Raw genomic sequence first — 16,220 nt, 5'->3', positions numbered from 1 at the left:
ATGGGGTCGTGATGGGTCGGACACGACTTTGCAACTAACAACAACAATATACATGCATTTGTATGAAATGCATAAAATTTTATAGCAATTATACACTTTTTTTTAATGGACCAAATCTCCAAATAAGTATCTATTTGAATTTTCCACCTATAGTTCTGTTATCAAAAGGGCACAGTGAATCCACTTCTCTTTCCATTTTTTAATTTCCATGAATAATTTAAAAGACTAAATACATCAGTGAATATTAAGAATTGTTCCTGTATAAACTTTTTTTGCATTAATGACCTCCTGCCAAAAGGAAGCAGTTATTGGACATCACGAAAACAGATGCATAACAGAAGTAATAGCTGCAGTGCCCCACCAGCAATTAATGGAATTAACCAAACCCTTATAAAAGCAGTGTTCCAATTTCCAACAGACACAAAACAAAGCTTCCTCTTGGATAACGTATAGCCCAAGATCCACAGATGCCATAGGTAGATGCCAAGCAGGTTGGTGATCTCAAATCCAGATCGTTTGGGACCCCGGGAGATACGGTAAATGTGCTCTTCCATTGAGCTACCCCCTCCCACCCACCACTCTGCTGCATTTTAGCAGTTGCACCGGGGTGTCTTTGCCACGGAACAGCTGTGGTGGAGGAGTGCTCAGCTGGTGCACCCAAGCTATTTTGCTGGTGTAACAAACGCAGCCTTTGGTCCCCCTCCTTTACTGGAACCCTCACCAGCCAAAAAGGAATTTCAGAAATGACCAAGCATCAATCTGTTTTGCTAGACACTCTTCATTTCCCCCAACTCCAATGATGCACCTGGAGGCTACATGATCAGCTCATTATAGGCTATTGACTGATCAGTTTGAATTTCCAGGTTCTCTGTGGGTTTCTTGCCCTCCACAGAAATACCTTGTGAAATCCTGCCGCCTTCAAAGTACTTATTCAAAACTAGATTTTTGCCTTCTGCAAAGCCCCAGGTGGGTCTTTTCCCTCCTAGTGTTTGCAAGCTGCTTTGATGAGTTATTCTTTGGGTTCAGGTACCTGATAAGTATATTCTTAGTTCATCATCCCTGTTTTTAGTTTTATTTTAAAAGCCACAGGCGATTACTGAATCTTTCTGCTTGGTTTTTGAATAAAGATGCTCAGTTGGAAACTGGGGTTGATTTCTTTTGCATAGCCTGGAATGGTTTTATGTAGCCTTCCAAACTACTTGGTGCAGTCTAACCCAACTTCAAGGAGATCAAAGGAATCTCTGGGAAAGGATCCGTTCTTTCTAGGTACAACTCATGTCTTGATTTGCACTTGCTCATGCAGTTGCTATTAATTTCATGGCTGGTGGCAGCTCTACCTCTAAAGTACAATATAGCATATACAATGCCTCACAGTCTGCTCTACCTTGCAGGCTTGGAAGTACAGAATCCTGTTTAAAACAGCTAGACTATTTACCTTATCTTGCTTTCAGCTGCAGTAGAGGATTTCTGCCTTATTCCATAGCCCTTCAGCCTCTCTAATAGAGAACTGCTCTGTTATCCACTTCAGTGTACATACAGAAGGCCGTTCTTCTGGCCACCAACCACTTGGCTTCTCAGCTTGAGTGAGATTTCTTCCCCATTCTAAAAAATTACATTGCTTTCCACATGGCTTAGTTATCAGCAATAAGAGATTTTTAAAAGGACATGCTGGTATTTTTGGCACTGCTCCTCTTTGTACTTGACCCCACCCACCACTGGAATGCAGCCCCCAAGAGCTTCTCCCAGGTAGAATTTGGCCCTTGGGCTAACGGAAGTTCTGCACCTATGATGTTCAGCCAGCAATTTTTCTAACCTGCCTCCATAGTTCTGATAGCAGGAGACAAGCCATCAACATTTTGAGGAGGACGTTTCACCTTCAAATCCCGGATGGCTTGGGACAGAGTGAAATTCTGTCTTCTGCCAATATGCTCAGAGGAACAATACCCTCTTGCCTCATGTGTTCAGAGGCTGAAAGAACCAAACTCAAATTCAACCATGGCTAAGACGAGTCAGTTTCCCCTGGGTTTTATGAAGCTACCACACTTGTCTATTTCTGGCTCCCACACCAGCAAGAATTCATGTTTTTCAGCAATCAACCTGTTTTCTTCATAAGACACATACTTCACAAGGCCTCATTAAGCAAATGAACTGCCTGTATGTATTCATCCCTGGCCTAGTTAATAAACTGTGCGCACACTCCCTGCACACACCCTTTCTATCACTGTTCTCACTTCAGGAATGTTGGGTCAGGAGCAGACCTCAATTTGAGCTGGGAAGACACTGTCATCCTTATGCCCTCACACCCTCATTTTGAATTGACGTCAAAGCCTCTGCTGACAGTTATGAGTTGTACTGTGGTCATCAGTAGAAATGGATTTCTACAGTACAAGTAAAAGACATGTGCCTAAAAGGCATGATAACCCACACAGAAATAGGCTGCAGGTGACCACCAGCATGCTCTCCATGGGCAGAAGCCGATCACGACATGCAGCTGGATCTTATTTTGACACTGATAATGGGGCAACCACCTCTACCATGCACGAGGCCAGCAGAAACAGCTCTGCCCTCACAGATGCCCTTCCCTCTCCATCACTAGCATCTGCAACCTCCACCCACATTTGGTGAAAGAGCACTGCCTGGCACATTATGGGCAGTGGGAAGCATGGCTGAGATGGACCGTGACAGATGAACATTTAGCAGCACCCATCTTTGGGGCTTCGGTTGAGAAAACAGAGATGTGGGCAATGATGTATCAGGAATTACACCTTTGCAACTCGTGTGTCCCAAAATGTAGCCACATACACATAACCTACTCCTGCACGTGTGTATTCAGATCAAAGCAAGGCTACAAGAGAAAGGGTGAGCATCTAATCCTTGTTGCTCTAGAACCTCTGACCTTCTGGCTTCTTTTGCAGATCCAGCCATTTCTCCCTCCAGCTTGGTACAGAAACCCCAACTCTTATCTCCAATGATTGACTGGAGTTAAAAGCCAGGGTTTCCCTGCCGAGTTCTAAAGAAAAGCAATCTTTTTCAGCATTGTGCAGGAAAGTCCCCCTCTTAACTCTGGTCAGTGATCTCCTAAGAGGGGATTTAAAGACATTCATAAACTAATTACATATATTAATATCCTGCTCTTTAAAGGGGCTGGGTCTGCCTTTCCATCAGTGTAGGGAAACCACTTACATAATGGTACTGTCTGCATCCTCTCCTTGCCACCTGCACCTTCAATCTGCCCTCCAAAGCTCTCCAGTGAATGTGAAAAGACAGATTTGGAGGGCATGTGGTAGAGGGGGCTGCTATAGGAGAAGGTTCTGTTCTGCATGGGGTATCATCCCACTGGTGGAATGACAGGTCTGGATCTTACCAAGATTATGTAAAGTGGTCCTGTAATGAGATGTTGAAACCAGAGACTTGGTTTTAAAAGTCACTTTTTGTGGCTTTGGTTTGTGCCCCATTTTTCTGGCTTACTTCTGAGTAGGCAGGCAAAGCGCTAAGCTTTGGCTTTTATGTCTGAAGACTGCTGCAGTGTGGCTTACTCATGAGCAGACACACAAAGAATAGTGCTGCCTGGGAAAAACAAATGTTACCCTTAAACTTTGTGCCACCAATCCTTACACAGCACAAAATAGGTGCCTTTCCAGTCAGCACAGAGTATTCAGATGTGTTCCTTTAAACAGAAAGACTTTAGCAGGGTTTATGCTCTTGGATGTCAGACTCAAACAGCCATAGGGCTCTATCTGCCTGCATGCAAAGTTCCATCTTATGTGGCTCCAACATTTAACACGTCGTCCCAAAGTGAGAAACAGTGAAGACAAGAAAAAAGAACCTGGCAAAGTTCTCTCCTGGGCTCCTCTCCCCAGGAGAGTGGGGCTGAGATGCCAAGTCTGTAGGAGGAGGCCTTGTGTGGGTGTGTTAGGAGGGCTGTTTGGACAGGGAGTATAAGGGAGAAGCGCAAAGAGACACAGCCTGGATAACTAACACGCACACAGATCAGTCAAACCCAGAAGCTGAAGAATAGGCAGATTCAAAAGCTCACACAAACACTGAGACATCTGCTGGGTTACAGAAGGAAGGCCGGGAGCCAGGACGTTTGGTTCCATCCCCAAATCTGGATGGGAGAGTAGCTGAGTTGCCTGATTGCAAGGAGTGGGGGTGGAGTGCGAACAGGGCAAGCAAAGCTGCCAGAACTGCTACTTTGATTCCAGGACATTGTGCTCAGTGCTTCTGCCCTCAGCCCCCAACTCTCTCCCGAGTAGCAGAACAGATAGTCAGAACGAGGCAGAAGATGCTTCAGGAGTCAAGGAATCCCTCCATGGCTGGGACAGAGGGGTGAGAAAACTTCAGCACCAGGGACAGTGTCACAGGTAAGTCTCCTTGCACTTGATGAGAAAAGGGGGGGTTGAAGGGTCGGGCAATCGGCTCAGAAGAAAGGGGACCAGTGGACAATGCTTTCCATTCCTCAAGACATTAGCACTCAAGGACACATGTCAGTGCCTTGGTAACATCAAATGGGTAACATCATTTACAGAAAAAGACAAATCCCTTCCTGCAAGGAACTTACAATGCAGGTCTTGATGACAGAAGTGGGAACAATAGCAGGAGCGATGGAGAACAGACAGGGAAGGGCAAAATAATGGGATTCATTTAATGGAAATAAATGTGCATGATTTTATTTTGATGACAACTAGTTTGCTCCTGATTCATTCTCATGCTGTGATTATACCAGTTCCTCTTTCTGCATATCCCAAAAGCAATAGCGACTCCACAATTCTGTGCAGCGGGACATAGTCAGACATTGAATTAAGTATAACGAAGAGATGCAATTGCTGGAGCTAGTACATTCTACAGCAGGGACAATCAGGCAGCCTTACATGGTATACTTTTTCTTTTCGCAAATCCCCGGAGTCTATCAAAGTGCTTTTTAGTATTTGCAAAGCAGGAGTCACAGATAATCTGGGTCAAGTAAGGCTGAGCATGCACCATTGGTTAAGATTTACTATAATTATCCTTTCTGATTATTTAAAATGAAAAGGATACAGAACCAAAGCATGCATTTCTAAAGGAAAAGGTAAGCCAATAAGTGTGGTGTGGCAGTTAAGAGTATTGGGCTGGGGAGCTGGAAGATGCAGGTTATAGTCACTACTCAGCCATGAAGCTCACTGGTTGACTTTGGGATAACGAATCACTCTCAGCCTAGTCTTCCTCACAAGGTTGTTGTGAGAAACCCAAGCCAGCTTGTGTTCTCTTCTTACAAGAGGGGAAAAAGTGGGATAGAAATGCAGTGTAATAGTCATAAGGAAAAGAACCTTACATTTAAACACCATTCTGTTCCTTAAGATGCAAAACTATTTAACCAACAGTTTTAGATAGTTGTTAACCTGCATTCTTACTTTCAAACATAAATGGTGTGCTGCAGACCAGAGCAGTGCAAATATTGCCATGGTAGAGGCTAATGCAAAATATACTCTTTCATTCACCATCAGAGTAGAAAAGACTGAGGAAGCACCACCTAGCATTAGCATGGCAGCTAAAGGGAACAAGCAAAGGATATTTGGCAACAATCCTTCTTAGCACTGTCAGTTTACATTTGGCAGTGGCCCAACAGTTAAGAGCAAACAGGGCTTTGCACCCCTTTCTGGGGGCTGCTATGAAAAGCCAGGCAGCAACCCCAGCCTTAACCTTTCCTGTCAGTCAAGTCTCCCTTTTGACATCACCAGCTGAATGCAGAAGGGCATCAGCAATCGGCTGGGTGCAAGGAGTCTGCCTCATAGCCAACCCACCAATGAGTTCTGCTTTGAAGAGCTACAGAATAGCAAGAATGGAATGAATGTATTCTGCTTCTCCCATGGTTTGTGACACACTCCTCGGTGAGTGTCACCCAGGTAGCTGCCACTGCCTTGTGAGTCCAAGGGACACCAAGGGAGTCACAGCATCCTTATTTCTTTGGTGTGCTGGAAGCTTCCAACGTGGACCACACCTTGGGAATATCTTGGGTTCCACTGCTCTCCTCAAACATGTATGTTCAGACATTAATAAAAACAATTGTATGTGCTTATTTTTTCAGACCAATCTCATGTGACAAGTACATTTGTTTTGTATTAGCACATGGACAAATGGCAAACAACCACGAAACAAGAAGTTGCCATAATACATGCACATGTGCACTTTCAATGGTGTATGAATGGTTTGTGTACTAATTTCCCTACAAAGATGCGACATCCATGTGGGAATCCACATAGGCCCTCTGGGTTCTTCAAATCTGGGCAGTCTTTCCTAATAGTGCATATGCCGTTATTGAAAAAAGGCAAGAAGTTTGTTCTTGCGTGTGAATGAAGACAAAATACTACCATATTCCTAAACCTCCAGCACCAACGTATTTTGGTGGTGGGGTGGGTGGCATATGAGAATGTGTTTCATATCTGTGTTGCCATGTTTCCCTGGATCCCAGGACAATGAGACTTGTCACCCAAACCTTTGGAAATCAAATCCAAACTCTGAGAACAACCACATAATGTAGTCCACAAAGGACTCTATTACTTCCAAACAGAAGGTTTTGGAATTTACTTCCAAATTCCACCACCTTCTCAAGCTGGAGAAAGGTAACTAGTGAGGTGCTGCAGAGTTCAGTCTTAGGTCCAGTGCTCTTCAACATATTAATGATTTAGATGGCCAAAGTACAAGGAATGATAATCAAATTTTCAGACAATACAAAACTGGGTGGAATAGCAAAACTCTGGAAGACAGAATGAAGACTCAGGGAGATTGTGATAAACTTGAACACTGCACTGAAAGCAACAAAGTAAGATTCAACAGGAACAAATGCCAACCTCTCCACCCAGGAAAAAGAAACCAAATGTGTCAATACAAGATGGGGAATATATGACTCAACAGAACTGAAAATGACCTTGGACTTCTTGTGGATGAGACTAAATGTGAGCCAACAATGCGATGCAGTCGCAAAAAGGACAAGTGCTATTTTAGGATACATTAATAGAAGCATTACTCCAAATCAGAAGAAGTAATAGTTCCCCTATACTGTTCACTAGTCAAACTTCATCTAGAATACTGTGTCCAGTTCTGGGCACCAAAATTTAAGAAAGATGCAGAAAACTAGAAAGTGTCCAGAGGAGGGCCACAAATTATCCAGTCTGGAAACACTGCCCTATGAGGAAAAACTGAGAGAACTGGGTATGCTCAGCCTTGAGAAGTCTGAGGGGAGATATAATATCATTCTGTAAGTACCCCAAAGTCTGTCACAAAGAGAAAGGACAAGATCTCACTCATATCAGAGTACAGTTGCAGCAAACCAAATTCGGGCTAGATATCAGGAAAAATTTCCTCACTCAGAGCAATATGACAGTGGACAGTGGTTGCTTAGAGAGGTTGTGGGCTCTCCCACACCAGAGACTTTCAGAAAGAAAATGGACATTCATCTGAGAGGGATGGTGTAAATTGGTGTCCTGCAACAGCAGGGGGTTGGACCTGATGGCCTTCCTTGCTCTTTCCAACTCTGCTATTCTAGGATTCTATGAAATGGTATGTTCATTAATCATTTCTCTGTCAAAAAAAAAAAAAAAAATGGGCTCAAGGCTAGAATACATGAGGCTGGCACATCCAAGAGTATCTGTCAGATGGCATAAAGTTGCATCTAGTCCTGAGCTTTTTTTATGCAACATCAAGTCAATTATAGCAAAAACAGATACAAAATAAGGAACTGGGAACCAACTTTAGTATCAATGCTTTCTTCATGGTAGAACTATTTTGCAAAGCTGTGGATAAATGAACACAAGTGGGTCAATTAATGGGATTTTATCCCCACTCCCGTCTGCAGACCTACCACAATGAGCCATTCTGCAACAGCAATCTTCATGGTTTGTGCCACCCTTCTGTGTCACAGAATCTGCACACAGGAGTTCCCCATTCACACACAACAGCACCATCATGATCAGTACTGGTACCAGACTGCAATGGATCAAATCCCCGTGATCAGTAAGTAGTTTCTGTGCTTCATTTAGCTGACCTAAGCCACACTGCTAGGAAAAGGCAGACCATAGGCTTGCTGTCCGATACCACTGTTTCACTTATTAGGCAGTTCCAGTAGTCATTCTATATACACCCATCATATATATATGCATGTATATGGCCCAGCCACTGGTATGCTTCTGGATTCAAATCCCCAGTATCTTCAGGTAGGGCTAGGAAAAGATGCTGCTGGAATCCCTGGAAAGCCACTGCCAGTCAGTGACTATAACACAGGGCTAGAAGGAACTTGTATAAGGCAGTTTTCTATATTCCTATATAGAAAGGAATTGAAAGGAAAGGAATCAAGTAGGCCCTTGATTCTTAAAGTGTATGCAAGGCCGTTTTCCTCAAAAGGAACAGTTGTCAGAGTAAAGGCAATCCTTTCCTCGGGTCCTGCAGGGCAGGGCTGGTTACACAACTCCACACAAGTGCTTAACACATAAAATTGGCATCAGATTTCAGACAACTGATGCTTAGATGTGGTCGGGAATATGCTATGATATGCTTTTAATGGGCATTTGAATCCAGCACAAAGACAGAACTTGGGAAGATGAAAATTTGCCTACAGCACCGGGACTAGAATTGTTGCTCTCACAAGCCATTGAAGTAGCTAACAAAAGTGGAGAGCAAGAAACCCTGCTGCCAGGCTGCAAAAGAAAGGTCTTTGTGGCTTCCTCCTCTCCAATGTTTACTCTCTACTTGCTTCCCACCAAAGGTGGAGGTACCTGCAAGGTGATTGCTGTCCGCCGCTGCTGCAACCGCAACCACATTGAAGAACGGTCTCAAACTATCCAGTGTTCCTGCCTCCCAGGAAAAGTAGCTGGGACAACTCGTGGCAAACCTTCCTGTGTGGACAGTAAGTGCCAGGAACTATGGCCTCCTCCCAAGAACCCCCTAGGAAGGAAGGAAGGAAGGAAGGAAGGAAGGAAGGAAGGAAGGAAGGAAGGAAGTTCAGGAGAAAATGGAAGAGATGCTCAAAGTGGGATGAGAACACCGAATGAGCATGAAAGGAACCATTTACTTGTAAAGGGAAGCATCAGGATGTTGGTGGAGATAGGTATACACAAAAAGGGATCCAGGGAACAATTGAAAGAGGTTGAAACTTCAGGCCCTTTCATGAGAAATAAAGACACAAGGGCACTGAAAGAGTTAAACTTTGTACAGGGTCCCCTGGGCAAAATGCAGGGGAATAAGAGCCTGTAGAAGTGGCTATTGAGAGTCAACCAGACTGACATTTTGTTAGCCTGAATTGCATAGACTCTAATAAGACTTTAAGATACAAATTTGCAGGTACAAATTTCAGTTTAAATTTATCTGGTTTATATATGGCAAGGGCAACTGAATTTTTACAGCATGGACAAAAATAAAGAGGCTTTTCATCTGTTCCTGATCCTGGCATCTTTCCCTAATGTAAAATCTCTGGATGGATCTAGGGAACTGGCAAAACTGATGCCCCATGTGGGGCAGGGTAAAGGAGGCAGTGTACAGGTGCAGGAGCAAGCAGGAGTGAGAACCAATGCTTATTTCTACTCTGCAGCCTCCATCATAACAGGGAAGTGGTGGTGTGACATGGACCCCTGTCTGGCTGATGAGGAGTGCAAAGCATTGCCTGACAATTCAGGCTGGATGTGCTCACAAGGGAATCGTGTCAAAATGACCAAGGTACTAGCCCCTCACACCCCCCACCCCCTGGATGAATCCCATGCAGGGCAAATAGGTGCACTGCATCATTTCCTTTCCTGCTTCCCAACTACCTACTTTGCCTTACAGGCCTGTGGGTTGTTTTGTTACACAGGTCTTCTAGATAGCTAAATGAAGATTACTCCACTCTCCATTTGACAACTTATCCTGGTTTGCTTTTCAGATCCACCCAAGGCACTGAAGCTTGATAAAACAAAAAATCCATCTTTTAAGTGGGCAGATATCTGAAAGTGGTCAAGGACTGTGCTGTGACTGCCAGCTATTGCAGCTGGGGAAGATGATACAGCAGGCGGAGGACATGGAAGAAGCCACATCACTCAATGGACTGCTTTGGGGAAAGATCCAATCACCCAAGATTGGTCTTTGCTGTCTTTTCAGAGGATGCTCTTTGCTCATGGGATCAAAGGCTTGCCACATTTGTCTGAGAGAAGGCTCGTCTATTTTACTTTCCCAGCACATAAGCTCACACCCTACCTGCCCACCCACCCATTCATCCTCAGGCAAGGCACACAGCTGCTCGCACCTTCCTACCCCACCCCACCGTTTTGGCAATTATCTAACTTTCCAGGACCGTAGCCAAATAGTCACTTTGTATTTATACCTGTAACACACAATACATAAATTTTTTCTTTAAAATGATCTCAAAATACAAGTAAAACCCAAAGATCTGGGGATCTGCAGTCCAGACAATAGGTTGTATTGGACCTCGCTATATATAATGCAGGTCAGCACCCCTACTGAGCATCTAATGAGCATCGTAACAAATTCACTTTAAAAAGGATTTTTTTTAAAAAAATCCTATATTTATAGGTCTCTGTACGATCAGTGAGGGTGCATGTCCCACTGGGCACCAGTATCCTAAGCAGATAAAATTTTGTCCAGAGTTCTCACTGAGCATCAGGGCAGACTAACTTAGATGTGAAGGGTCATATCAGTCTTCAGATCATTCTGCATCCCCAGTTGTAAGGATTCTTTCAGAATGTTGGGTGGAAACTTGCCTTGGTTAGGAACTTGGGGGCTGGTGCACCAAATTTAGCTTGAAGGCTGGGTTGCACAACCTGTGACCCTTCAAACCAAATGCAGTCCACCAGTTGCATTATTACTATGCCCTGCAGGGTTGCATTATTACTATGCCCTGCAGGGTTGCATTTGGTTTGGTAGCTCAGGAACTAGAGATCCAACCCAGCACAAAACCTCAGCCCCATCTGAGACACACTTCTGTGCTTCTTGCTGGACTGGCACAGCTTCTGCTTCCTACAGTTACACCCCCTTACCTACATATAAAACTTGGGAAAGCAAAGCACAGACCACTCAGCCTACATTTTTTTTGTATGCTAACCCACAAGAGGAGGAGGACCCCACTGCACCTGTAAATCAAGAGAGAACCCTTCTAAAGTCCTTTGTCACAGTCAGTTCATTGTTACTGCACCCTCAGAACAGACAGGCTGAGAAGTGTGAGCCTAGAATCTGGAGTCATTCACTCTGTGTAGGCTCTGGTCTCCTCAGCACATGAAACTAATTCTGAGGCATGTCACTCCATGACCCCAAACCTCCCACAAAGAGGTAGATTACACTGCTCAAATATTCCTTAATCCCACCCACCCCTTTAAGAAAACTCGAATCAAATCCCTTGCATGCTGTTTGTTTGTGCTGTAGGGTGCTGGTCTTGAGTAACTTCAGGAGGAAATTCCTGCCCCATCCCTGCAAAAATAGAAGAATCCCTGGCCCCAAAGGGCTTCACTGATAATGTCCATAGCCTGGGTATCCTGCAGGTGGTGAGCCATCCTTGGGAGGCAGCTGGCTGGGATCATCTCCAAAGGGGTTGGCTGGGAAATAAAGAAGGATGAACAGTTACGACAAACAGAAGGCAGGAGTGGCATCACTTCCTGGTTACAGCAGTTGAGTACAACTCTTTTGGAGGACAGAAAACATTAGCGCATGCTGTGATGCGGCCAGGAGTAATGTGGATTTAGGTGAGGGTGACCCATTAAATAATGTGAAAAATCCCAACTTTTGTTTCAAAAACACTCAGAGTAGACTGAAATCTAAACCTGTAAAAAAAGAAGAGGAAAAGGAGGTGGGTGCCAGACACTGTGGGAAGGGAGTGTAACCACTACATGAATTTATAGAACCACTAGCAAAATGCCACAGCTGGGATAAAAGTGGTGGGTGTGGAAGATCTAGATCTTGCAGAGGGTGGGGAATGATAAGCACCTGTGTACATTATAGCATCCATCTCGCTGTAAAGGCTGGAGGGAGGTTTGACACTGTCACCAAAGGCAGCCTTTTATTTACTTCTTCAAAAAGGGCAGTCAAACACTTGCAAAGGCAAAAGTAATGAGCCATAGATGCTAAAAACAGAGCTAGACACACTGTGTGCCACTGATGAAAGAAGTGCTGTGAAGAGAATTGGGTATGGGCTTCTCTTCTCTCAAGTGGGTTCCCTGGGTTAGGTTACCCTACAAAATTCAGTGCCTGCTGCTGCGAAGTGGTGCTGTCCCTCCATGCACAGCCTTCCATGCCTTAATGAACATGGAAGCCAGAGTGAGAGCTTTCTGCGATCAATGCAAGAGCACTGTCGCCTAGTCCTGATCTCTCCAGGTGCTTCTGGACTTCAGCTCCCATCAAACTGATAATCACCCTCAGAGGCTGAGGCTGGCAGGAACTGTAGTCCATGGCAGCTGCAGGACACCAGGTTGGGGAAAGCTGTGCTAGAAGGCACCAGAATCCTAAAACAACCTTCTAGGAAATTGACCAAAATGAGCTGCTCCACTCCCTGCTCCTGCCCCAAAGCAGGATCTTTCTATCCTCCACCCACAGGCCAATGCACATAATCCTCACTAACACTGCACCATAAGCAGACAGCGGGGACACATTAAGGAGCTTCCTGTTGGTGGGCCTGCCCAGCAAAGCAGCATTCCATGAATAGGTGTGGAACCCCTTTCAGTCTGAGGATGACATTCCATTTTGGAAAGGCTCTTGGGTGAGAGGGCAACATTTCAGTTGTAGGCAGGGCCAAAGGCAAAACAGCTGGGGCCAAAAGCATGAGCATGCTGTGGATTACAGCTCTTCCTGCCTGTAACAAAGCTACAGGAAGATACTGCAACCTTCAGCTTTTTAGAACAGGAAAGAACTGGAAAGACACCAACATATCAACAGTCAGGGAAAGAATGTTGGCTATTTGGAGAACCTCATTAACCAGACCAGAGGCTCGAGCCTGAGGTGCTCCCAGCCCGTTCCAGAAGAATTCTGGGTTCCTTTGTCTTCTGCTTTACTGACACCCCATGGTCCTGAATTTAGAACTTACGATTCTGGAATTGCTGGGCTGTGTATCTGGTCAGCAAAATCCCAACACCTTCTATCAGGGCAAGTAAGATGCCTCCCATCATAGCTGAACCTACCATGGCCAATGGTCCACCTAAGGAAAAGAAGCCTTAGTTCAGCACAAAGGGAAAGGTCAAGCAATGCTACACCTGGGAAAGTAATGAACCACCACTTACTGCGTGATGCTAGCACAGCCCCAGTGAGTGCCCCACTGGTGATGGAGTTCCAGGGATCCTCCTTGCCCCGCATTTTCACCAGGCCACAGTCGATGGTAGAGAAAAGCCCACCCCATACTGCAAAGCTGCCTGTGCAGAGAACAAAAGAGAGCATTGTAGTCACCAGCTGGAAGCAGAGTTATTCATAATTGGCACCAAAAGATTTTGATGTTCTGCTCTGGAAAACCCAGATTCTTGGCTTGTATCATATCAATTTATTTGGTGCACAGGGTGAACTGGATTGATGCAGGGCAGTATCTGAAATGCATTATTGAAGGTCCTGGCAGTGTTAGTGGGGGAAAGATTACTCTGAGAGGTAAGCTAGGTGGAAAGCAAGGAGGCTGGGTCCAATGTCACACAGGGAACTCTCAAGGCAGAGTGAGGCCTGAACTCAGATCTTCCTATTCACCCAACAATTTAACTACAACCCTGGCTCTCTCTGAAAATGAAACAAATTCCCACTGCTCAAGAGCTTTTACCTCCAATCTGTGGTGCTCTGACTCTGATTGCATTCAAGCTGCCTTTGAACCGATGTCTGACACCCTAAACAAGAAGAAACCACTTCAGTCACAGAGCTCTTCTACTCAGACAGACGCCTTCAAAAGCCCAAATTACAGCTTGATGAGGGGACAAATACCTGTCCTGAAGAACTCCTATAAGAGAGCAAAGAAAGCAAACAGAAGAAAGCCAAGCCAGGGGCCCCAGTCCATTTTAGGACTGCTCTACTCATAGAAGCCCAAAAGGGGATAAATGTTTGGTACTCACCACAGGAGCATTGCGGAAGCCTTTGACAGCCTGGAAGACACCTCCACCAATCATCCCCATGGTAAAGGCACCACCACAGTCATCCACAATCCTCCATGGACTGCCATGTGAATACAGAAGAGAAGTTAGAGCAGGGGTTGCTTCTGCAGAAAGCAATAGAAAAAGCAAGCCAAGAACAGGCTCAACAGTAAGGCTGGGGAGAACAAATCTAGAAATGGCACAGAGAGAAAAGGCCTTAAGAGATCTTATGCCAAAAACAGGTTTACTTCAAAGATATCATGATCCCTGCCCCTGATCTTTTAACAGCTTGGCTGCTTTTCCTAGAATATACTGGCATGACCTATTCCAACTTCCCCCAAAGCAGCCCCTTCGAGATGTTAAAGAGTCCAACTCCTATTGTCCCTAGCTGGCTAGTGATGATTGGAGCTGTAATATAGGATCTAAAGGGTTCCTGACTAGGTGTAGCTAGTCTAGTCCATGCCTAGTAAAAATCCTTTTCTTTATATTTGTTGACATTTTGTTTATTTATTAAGTATCTTAGTTGCCTTTCTCAAGACAATCCAAGGCAACTTACAACAAAATTATTACAATGAACAAAATCAAAATAGTAAACACTGCTTTCCATTAACAATACCAAAAACATAATAAAAGTTAAACATCAGTATGCCATAACCCAAACTGACGTACAAAAATCCCATCATATGCCTCCATGTGACTGAGCATCAGGTAAGCAGATGTGACCTTATTTTAAGTAGCCAGTCAAAACCCTCAGTTTTTGTATTACAGTTTGTAAATACAAATCACACATTTGACAACATAACCACTTTTGCCATAGATGTATTTGTATTAGCTCCCCAGCTTACACATGGGCAGTGAGAGGTGCACAACATATTCTTGTGCAGAGATGAAAGTTTATAAACCATGAGCCAAAGATGCTCAAGAAGGCTCATCACCCAGAAGACTCAGCATAAGGAAACAGTACAAATCCAGATGCACAGAACATGGAATGACCTTGGTTTAAGAATTTCTTGCTGCAAAATACCCACACTCGGCCACAAAGCTCATAGGAGGAAATCTCTGGCCAATTTATCTCTCAGCCTCACTGAGTTCTCTTGAATTTAGAAACTTGCTTGCATCTTCACATTTTTCCTGGTGGATCTCTTACAGTGCAATTCTATATGAGGCTATTCAAAATAAAAACCACTGAGCTCAATGAGGCTTACTCCCAGGTAAACAGGCTTACTCCCAGGTAAACGGCCAACAACTGTTTTTGCAGTTGCTGTGTACTGAAGAAACTATTCCAGGTTCAGGCTTTATTTTTGGTTGCGGGCATCTGAAGAAAGCTGAAGAAAAACCAGTGGGGCATAGCCATTAGCAGCAGATTTGGACTGGAGGACCTGGGTTCAATTCCCGTGTCTGCCACCAGCCTCACTGGGCAGGCTTGGGACCAGTTGCCTCTGTTCACCTGACCTAACCCTACCCTACCCTACCCTACCCCACAGAACTGCCATGCCCGTAATAAGATGTGATAAGGCAGCTTTCCCCAAACTGGAGCCTTCCAGATGTTTTGGGCTACAGCTCCCACATCTCCCCAGCCAGCATGAGTGGTGAGGGGGCATGCTGGGAACTGCAGTCCAAAACATTTGGAGGGCGCCCAGTTGGGAAAAGCTGGCCCTTAAGCCCTCCCGTACTTACCAGCCTGGACCGAACTAGCGAGTTGGTGAACTATTATAGTTAAGACCGCCCCTCCCACCGCGAAGAAGTCTTCGTTCCCCCGCTAGAGCCCCGAGAAGCGAGAGCCCCCCACCCCAGCCCGTGCGGCAAGGACGGGGAGACCAGTCCACCCTCCCGGTTACCAGGGCTCCCGGGCATATTCCTCCATTGCTCTCAGACGCAGGCTCGATGGGAAACTACCAGCCCGGGTCACGTGAAGAACGCTGATTGGCCACTAGAAGCACGTGGAAAGGGCGACCCGACCCTGGCTGGGAAAGCAACCGAAGGTCCCTTATGTGGTTCTCCCTATCCTAGAGATAGGTAAGTGTAGAGTGAATACTCATTCGGGTCAAAAAGTAAAATTTTAAAGTACGCCATCACTGACGGGCAAAGAAGCCCTTGGCATCTCTGCATCGAGAATGTTTGATACGCTGCGTTGGTAGTTAAGGGGAGGAAAACTGTTCCATCCCGAATCAGCAG

General features: G+C 45.1%; 2 protein-coding genes across 5 annotated transcripts; one reads left to right on the top strand and one right to left on the bottom strand.

Moving 5' to 3' along the window:
• The first annotated feature begins 4,127 nt into the window (after window positions 1-4,127).
• On the top strand, window positions 4,128-9,951 carry LOC123029949 (chemokine-like protein TAFA-1). The gene is made up of 5 exons (XM_044443416.1): window positions 4,128-4,364; window positions 7,832-7,989; window positions 8,738-8,878; window positions 9,560-9,739; window positions 9,887-9,951. Exons 2-5 carry the CDS (start codon window positions 7,842-7,844, stop codon window positions 9,949-9,951), a joined length of 534 nt encoding a protein of 177 aa, XP_044299351.1. The 5' UTR covers window positions 4,128-4,364; window positions 7,832-7,841.
• A 342-nt stretch (window positions 9,952-10,293) lies between these two features.
• On the bottom strand, window positions 10,294-15,934 carry TIMM17B (translocase of inner mitochondrial membrane 17B). 4 transcript variants are annotated; one of them, XM_044443613.1, is made up of 7 exons: window positions 15,884-15,934; window positions 14,028-14,127; window positions 13,900-13,915; window positions 13,742-13,805; window positions 13,224-13,352; window positions 13,031-13,141; window positions 10,294-11,549 (listed from the first exon to the last, which is right to left on the bottom strand). In XM_044443613.1, exons 1-7 carry the CDS (start codon window positions 15,907-15,909, stop codon window positions 11,531-11,533), a joined length of 465 nt encoding a protein of 154 aa, XP_044299548.1. In that variant the 5' UTR covers window positions 15,910-15,934; the 3' UTR covers window positions 10,294-11,530. The 4 variants fall into 4 exon arrangements, with proteins under 4 accessions (XP_044299548.1, XP_044299550.1, XP_044299547.1 ...); XM_044443615.1 differs by lacking the exon at window positions 15,884-15,934 and adding an exon at window positions 15,723-15,810; XM_044443612.1 differs by lacking the exon at window positions 13,900-13,915.
• Window positions 15,935-16,220: the final 286 nt, after the last annotated feature.

This window comes from Varanus komodoensis, unplaced genomic scaffold (assembly GCF_004798865.1).
Source record: "Varanus komodoensis strain SLA01 unplaced genomic scaffold, ASM479886v1 scaffold42, whole genome shotgun sequence".
Lineage (NCBI taxonomy): Eukaryota > Metazoa > Chordata > Lepidosauria > Squamata > Varanidae > Varanus > Varanus komodoensis.
The sequence above is the reverse complement of the archived record's forward strand: the minus strand, read 5'-3'. Positions and strand labels throughout refer to the sequence as shown.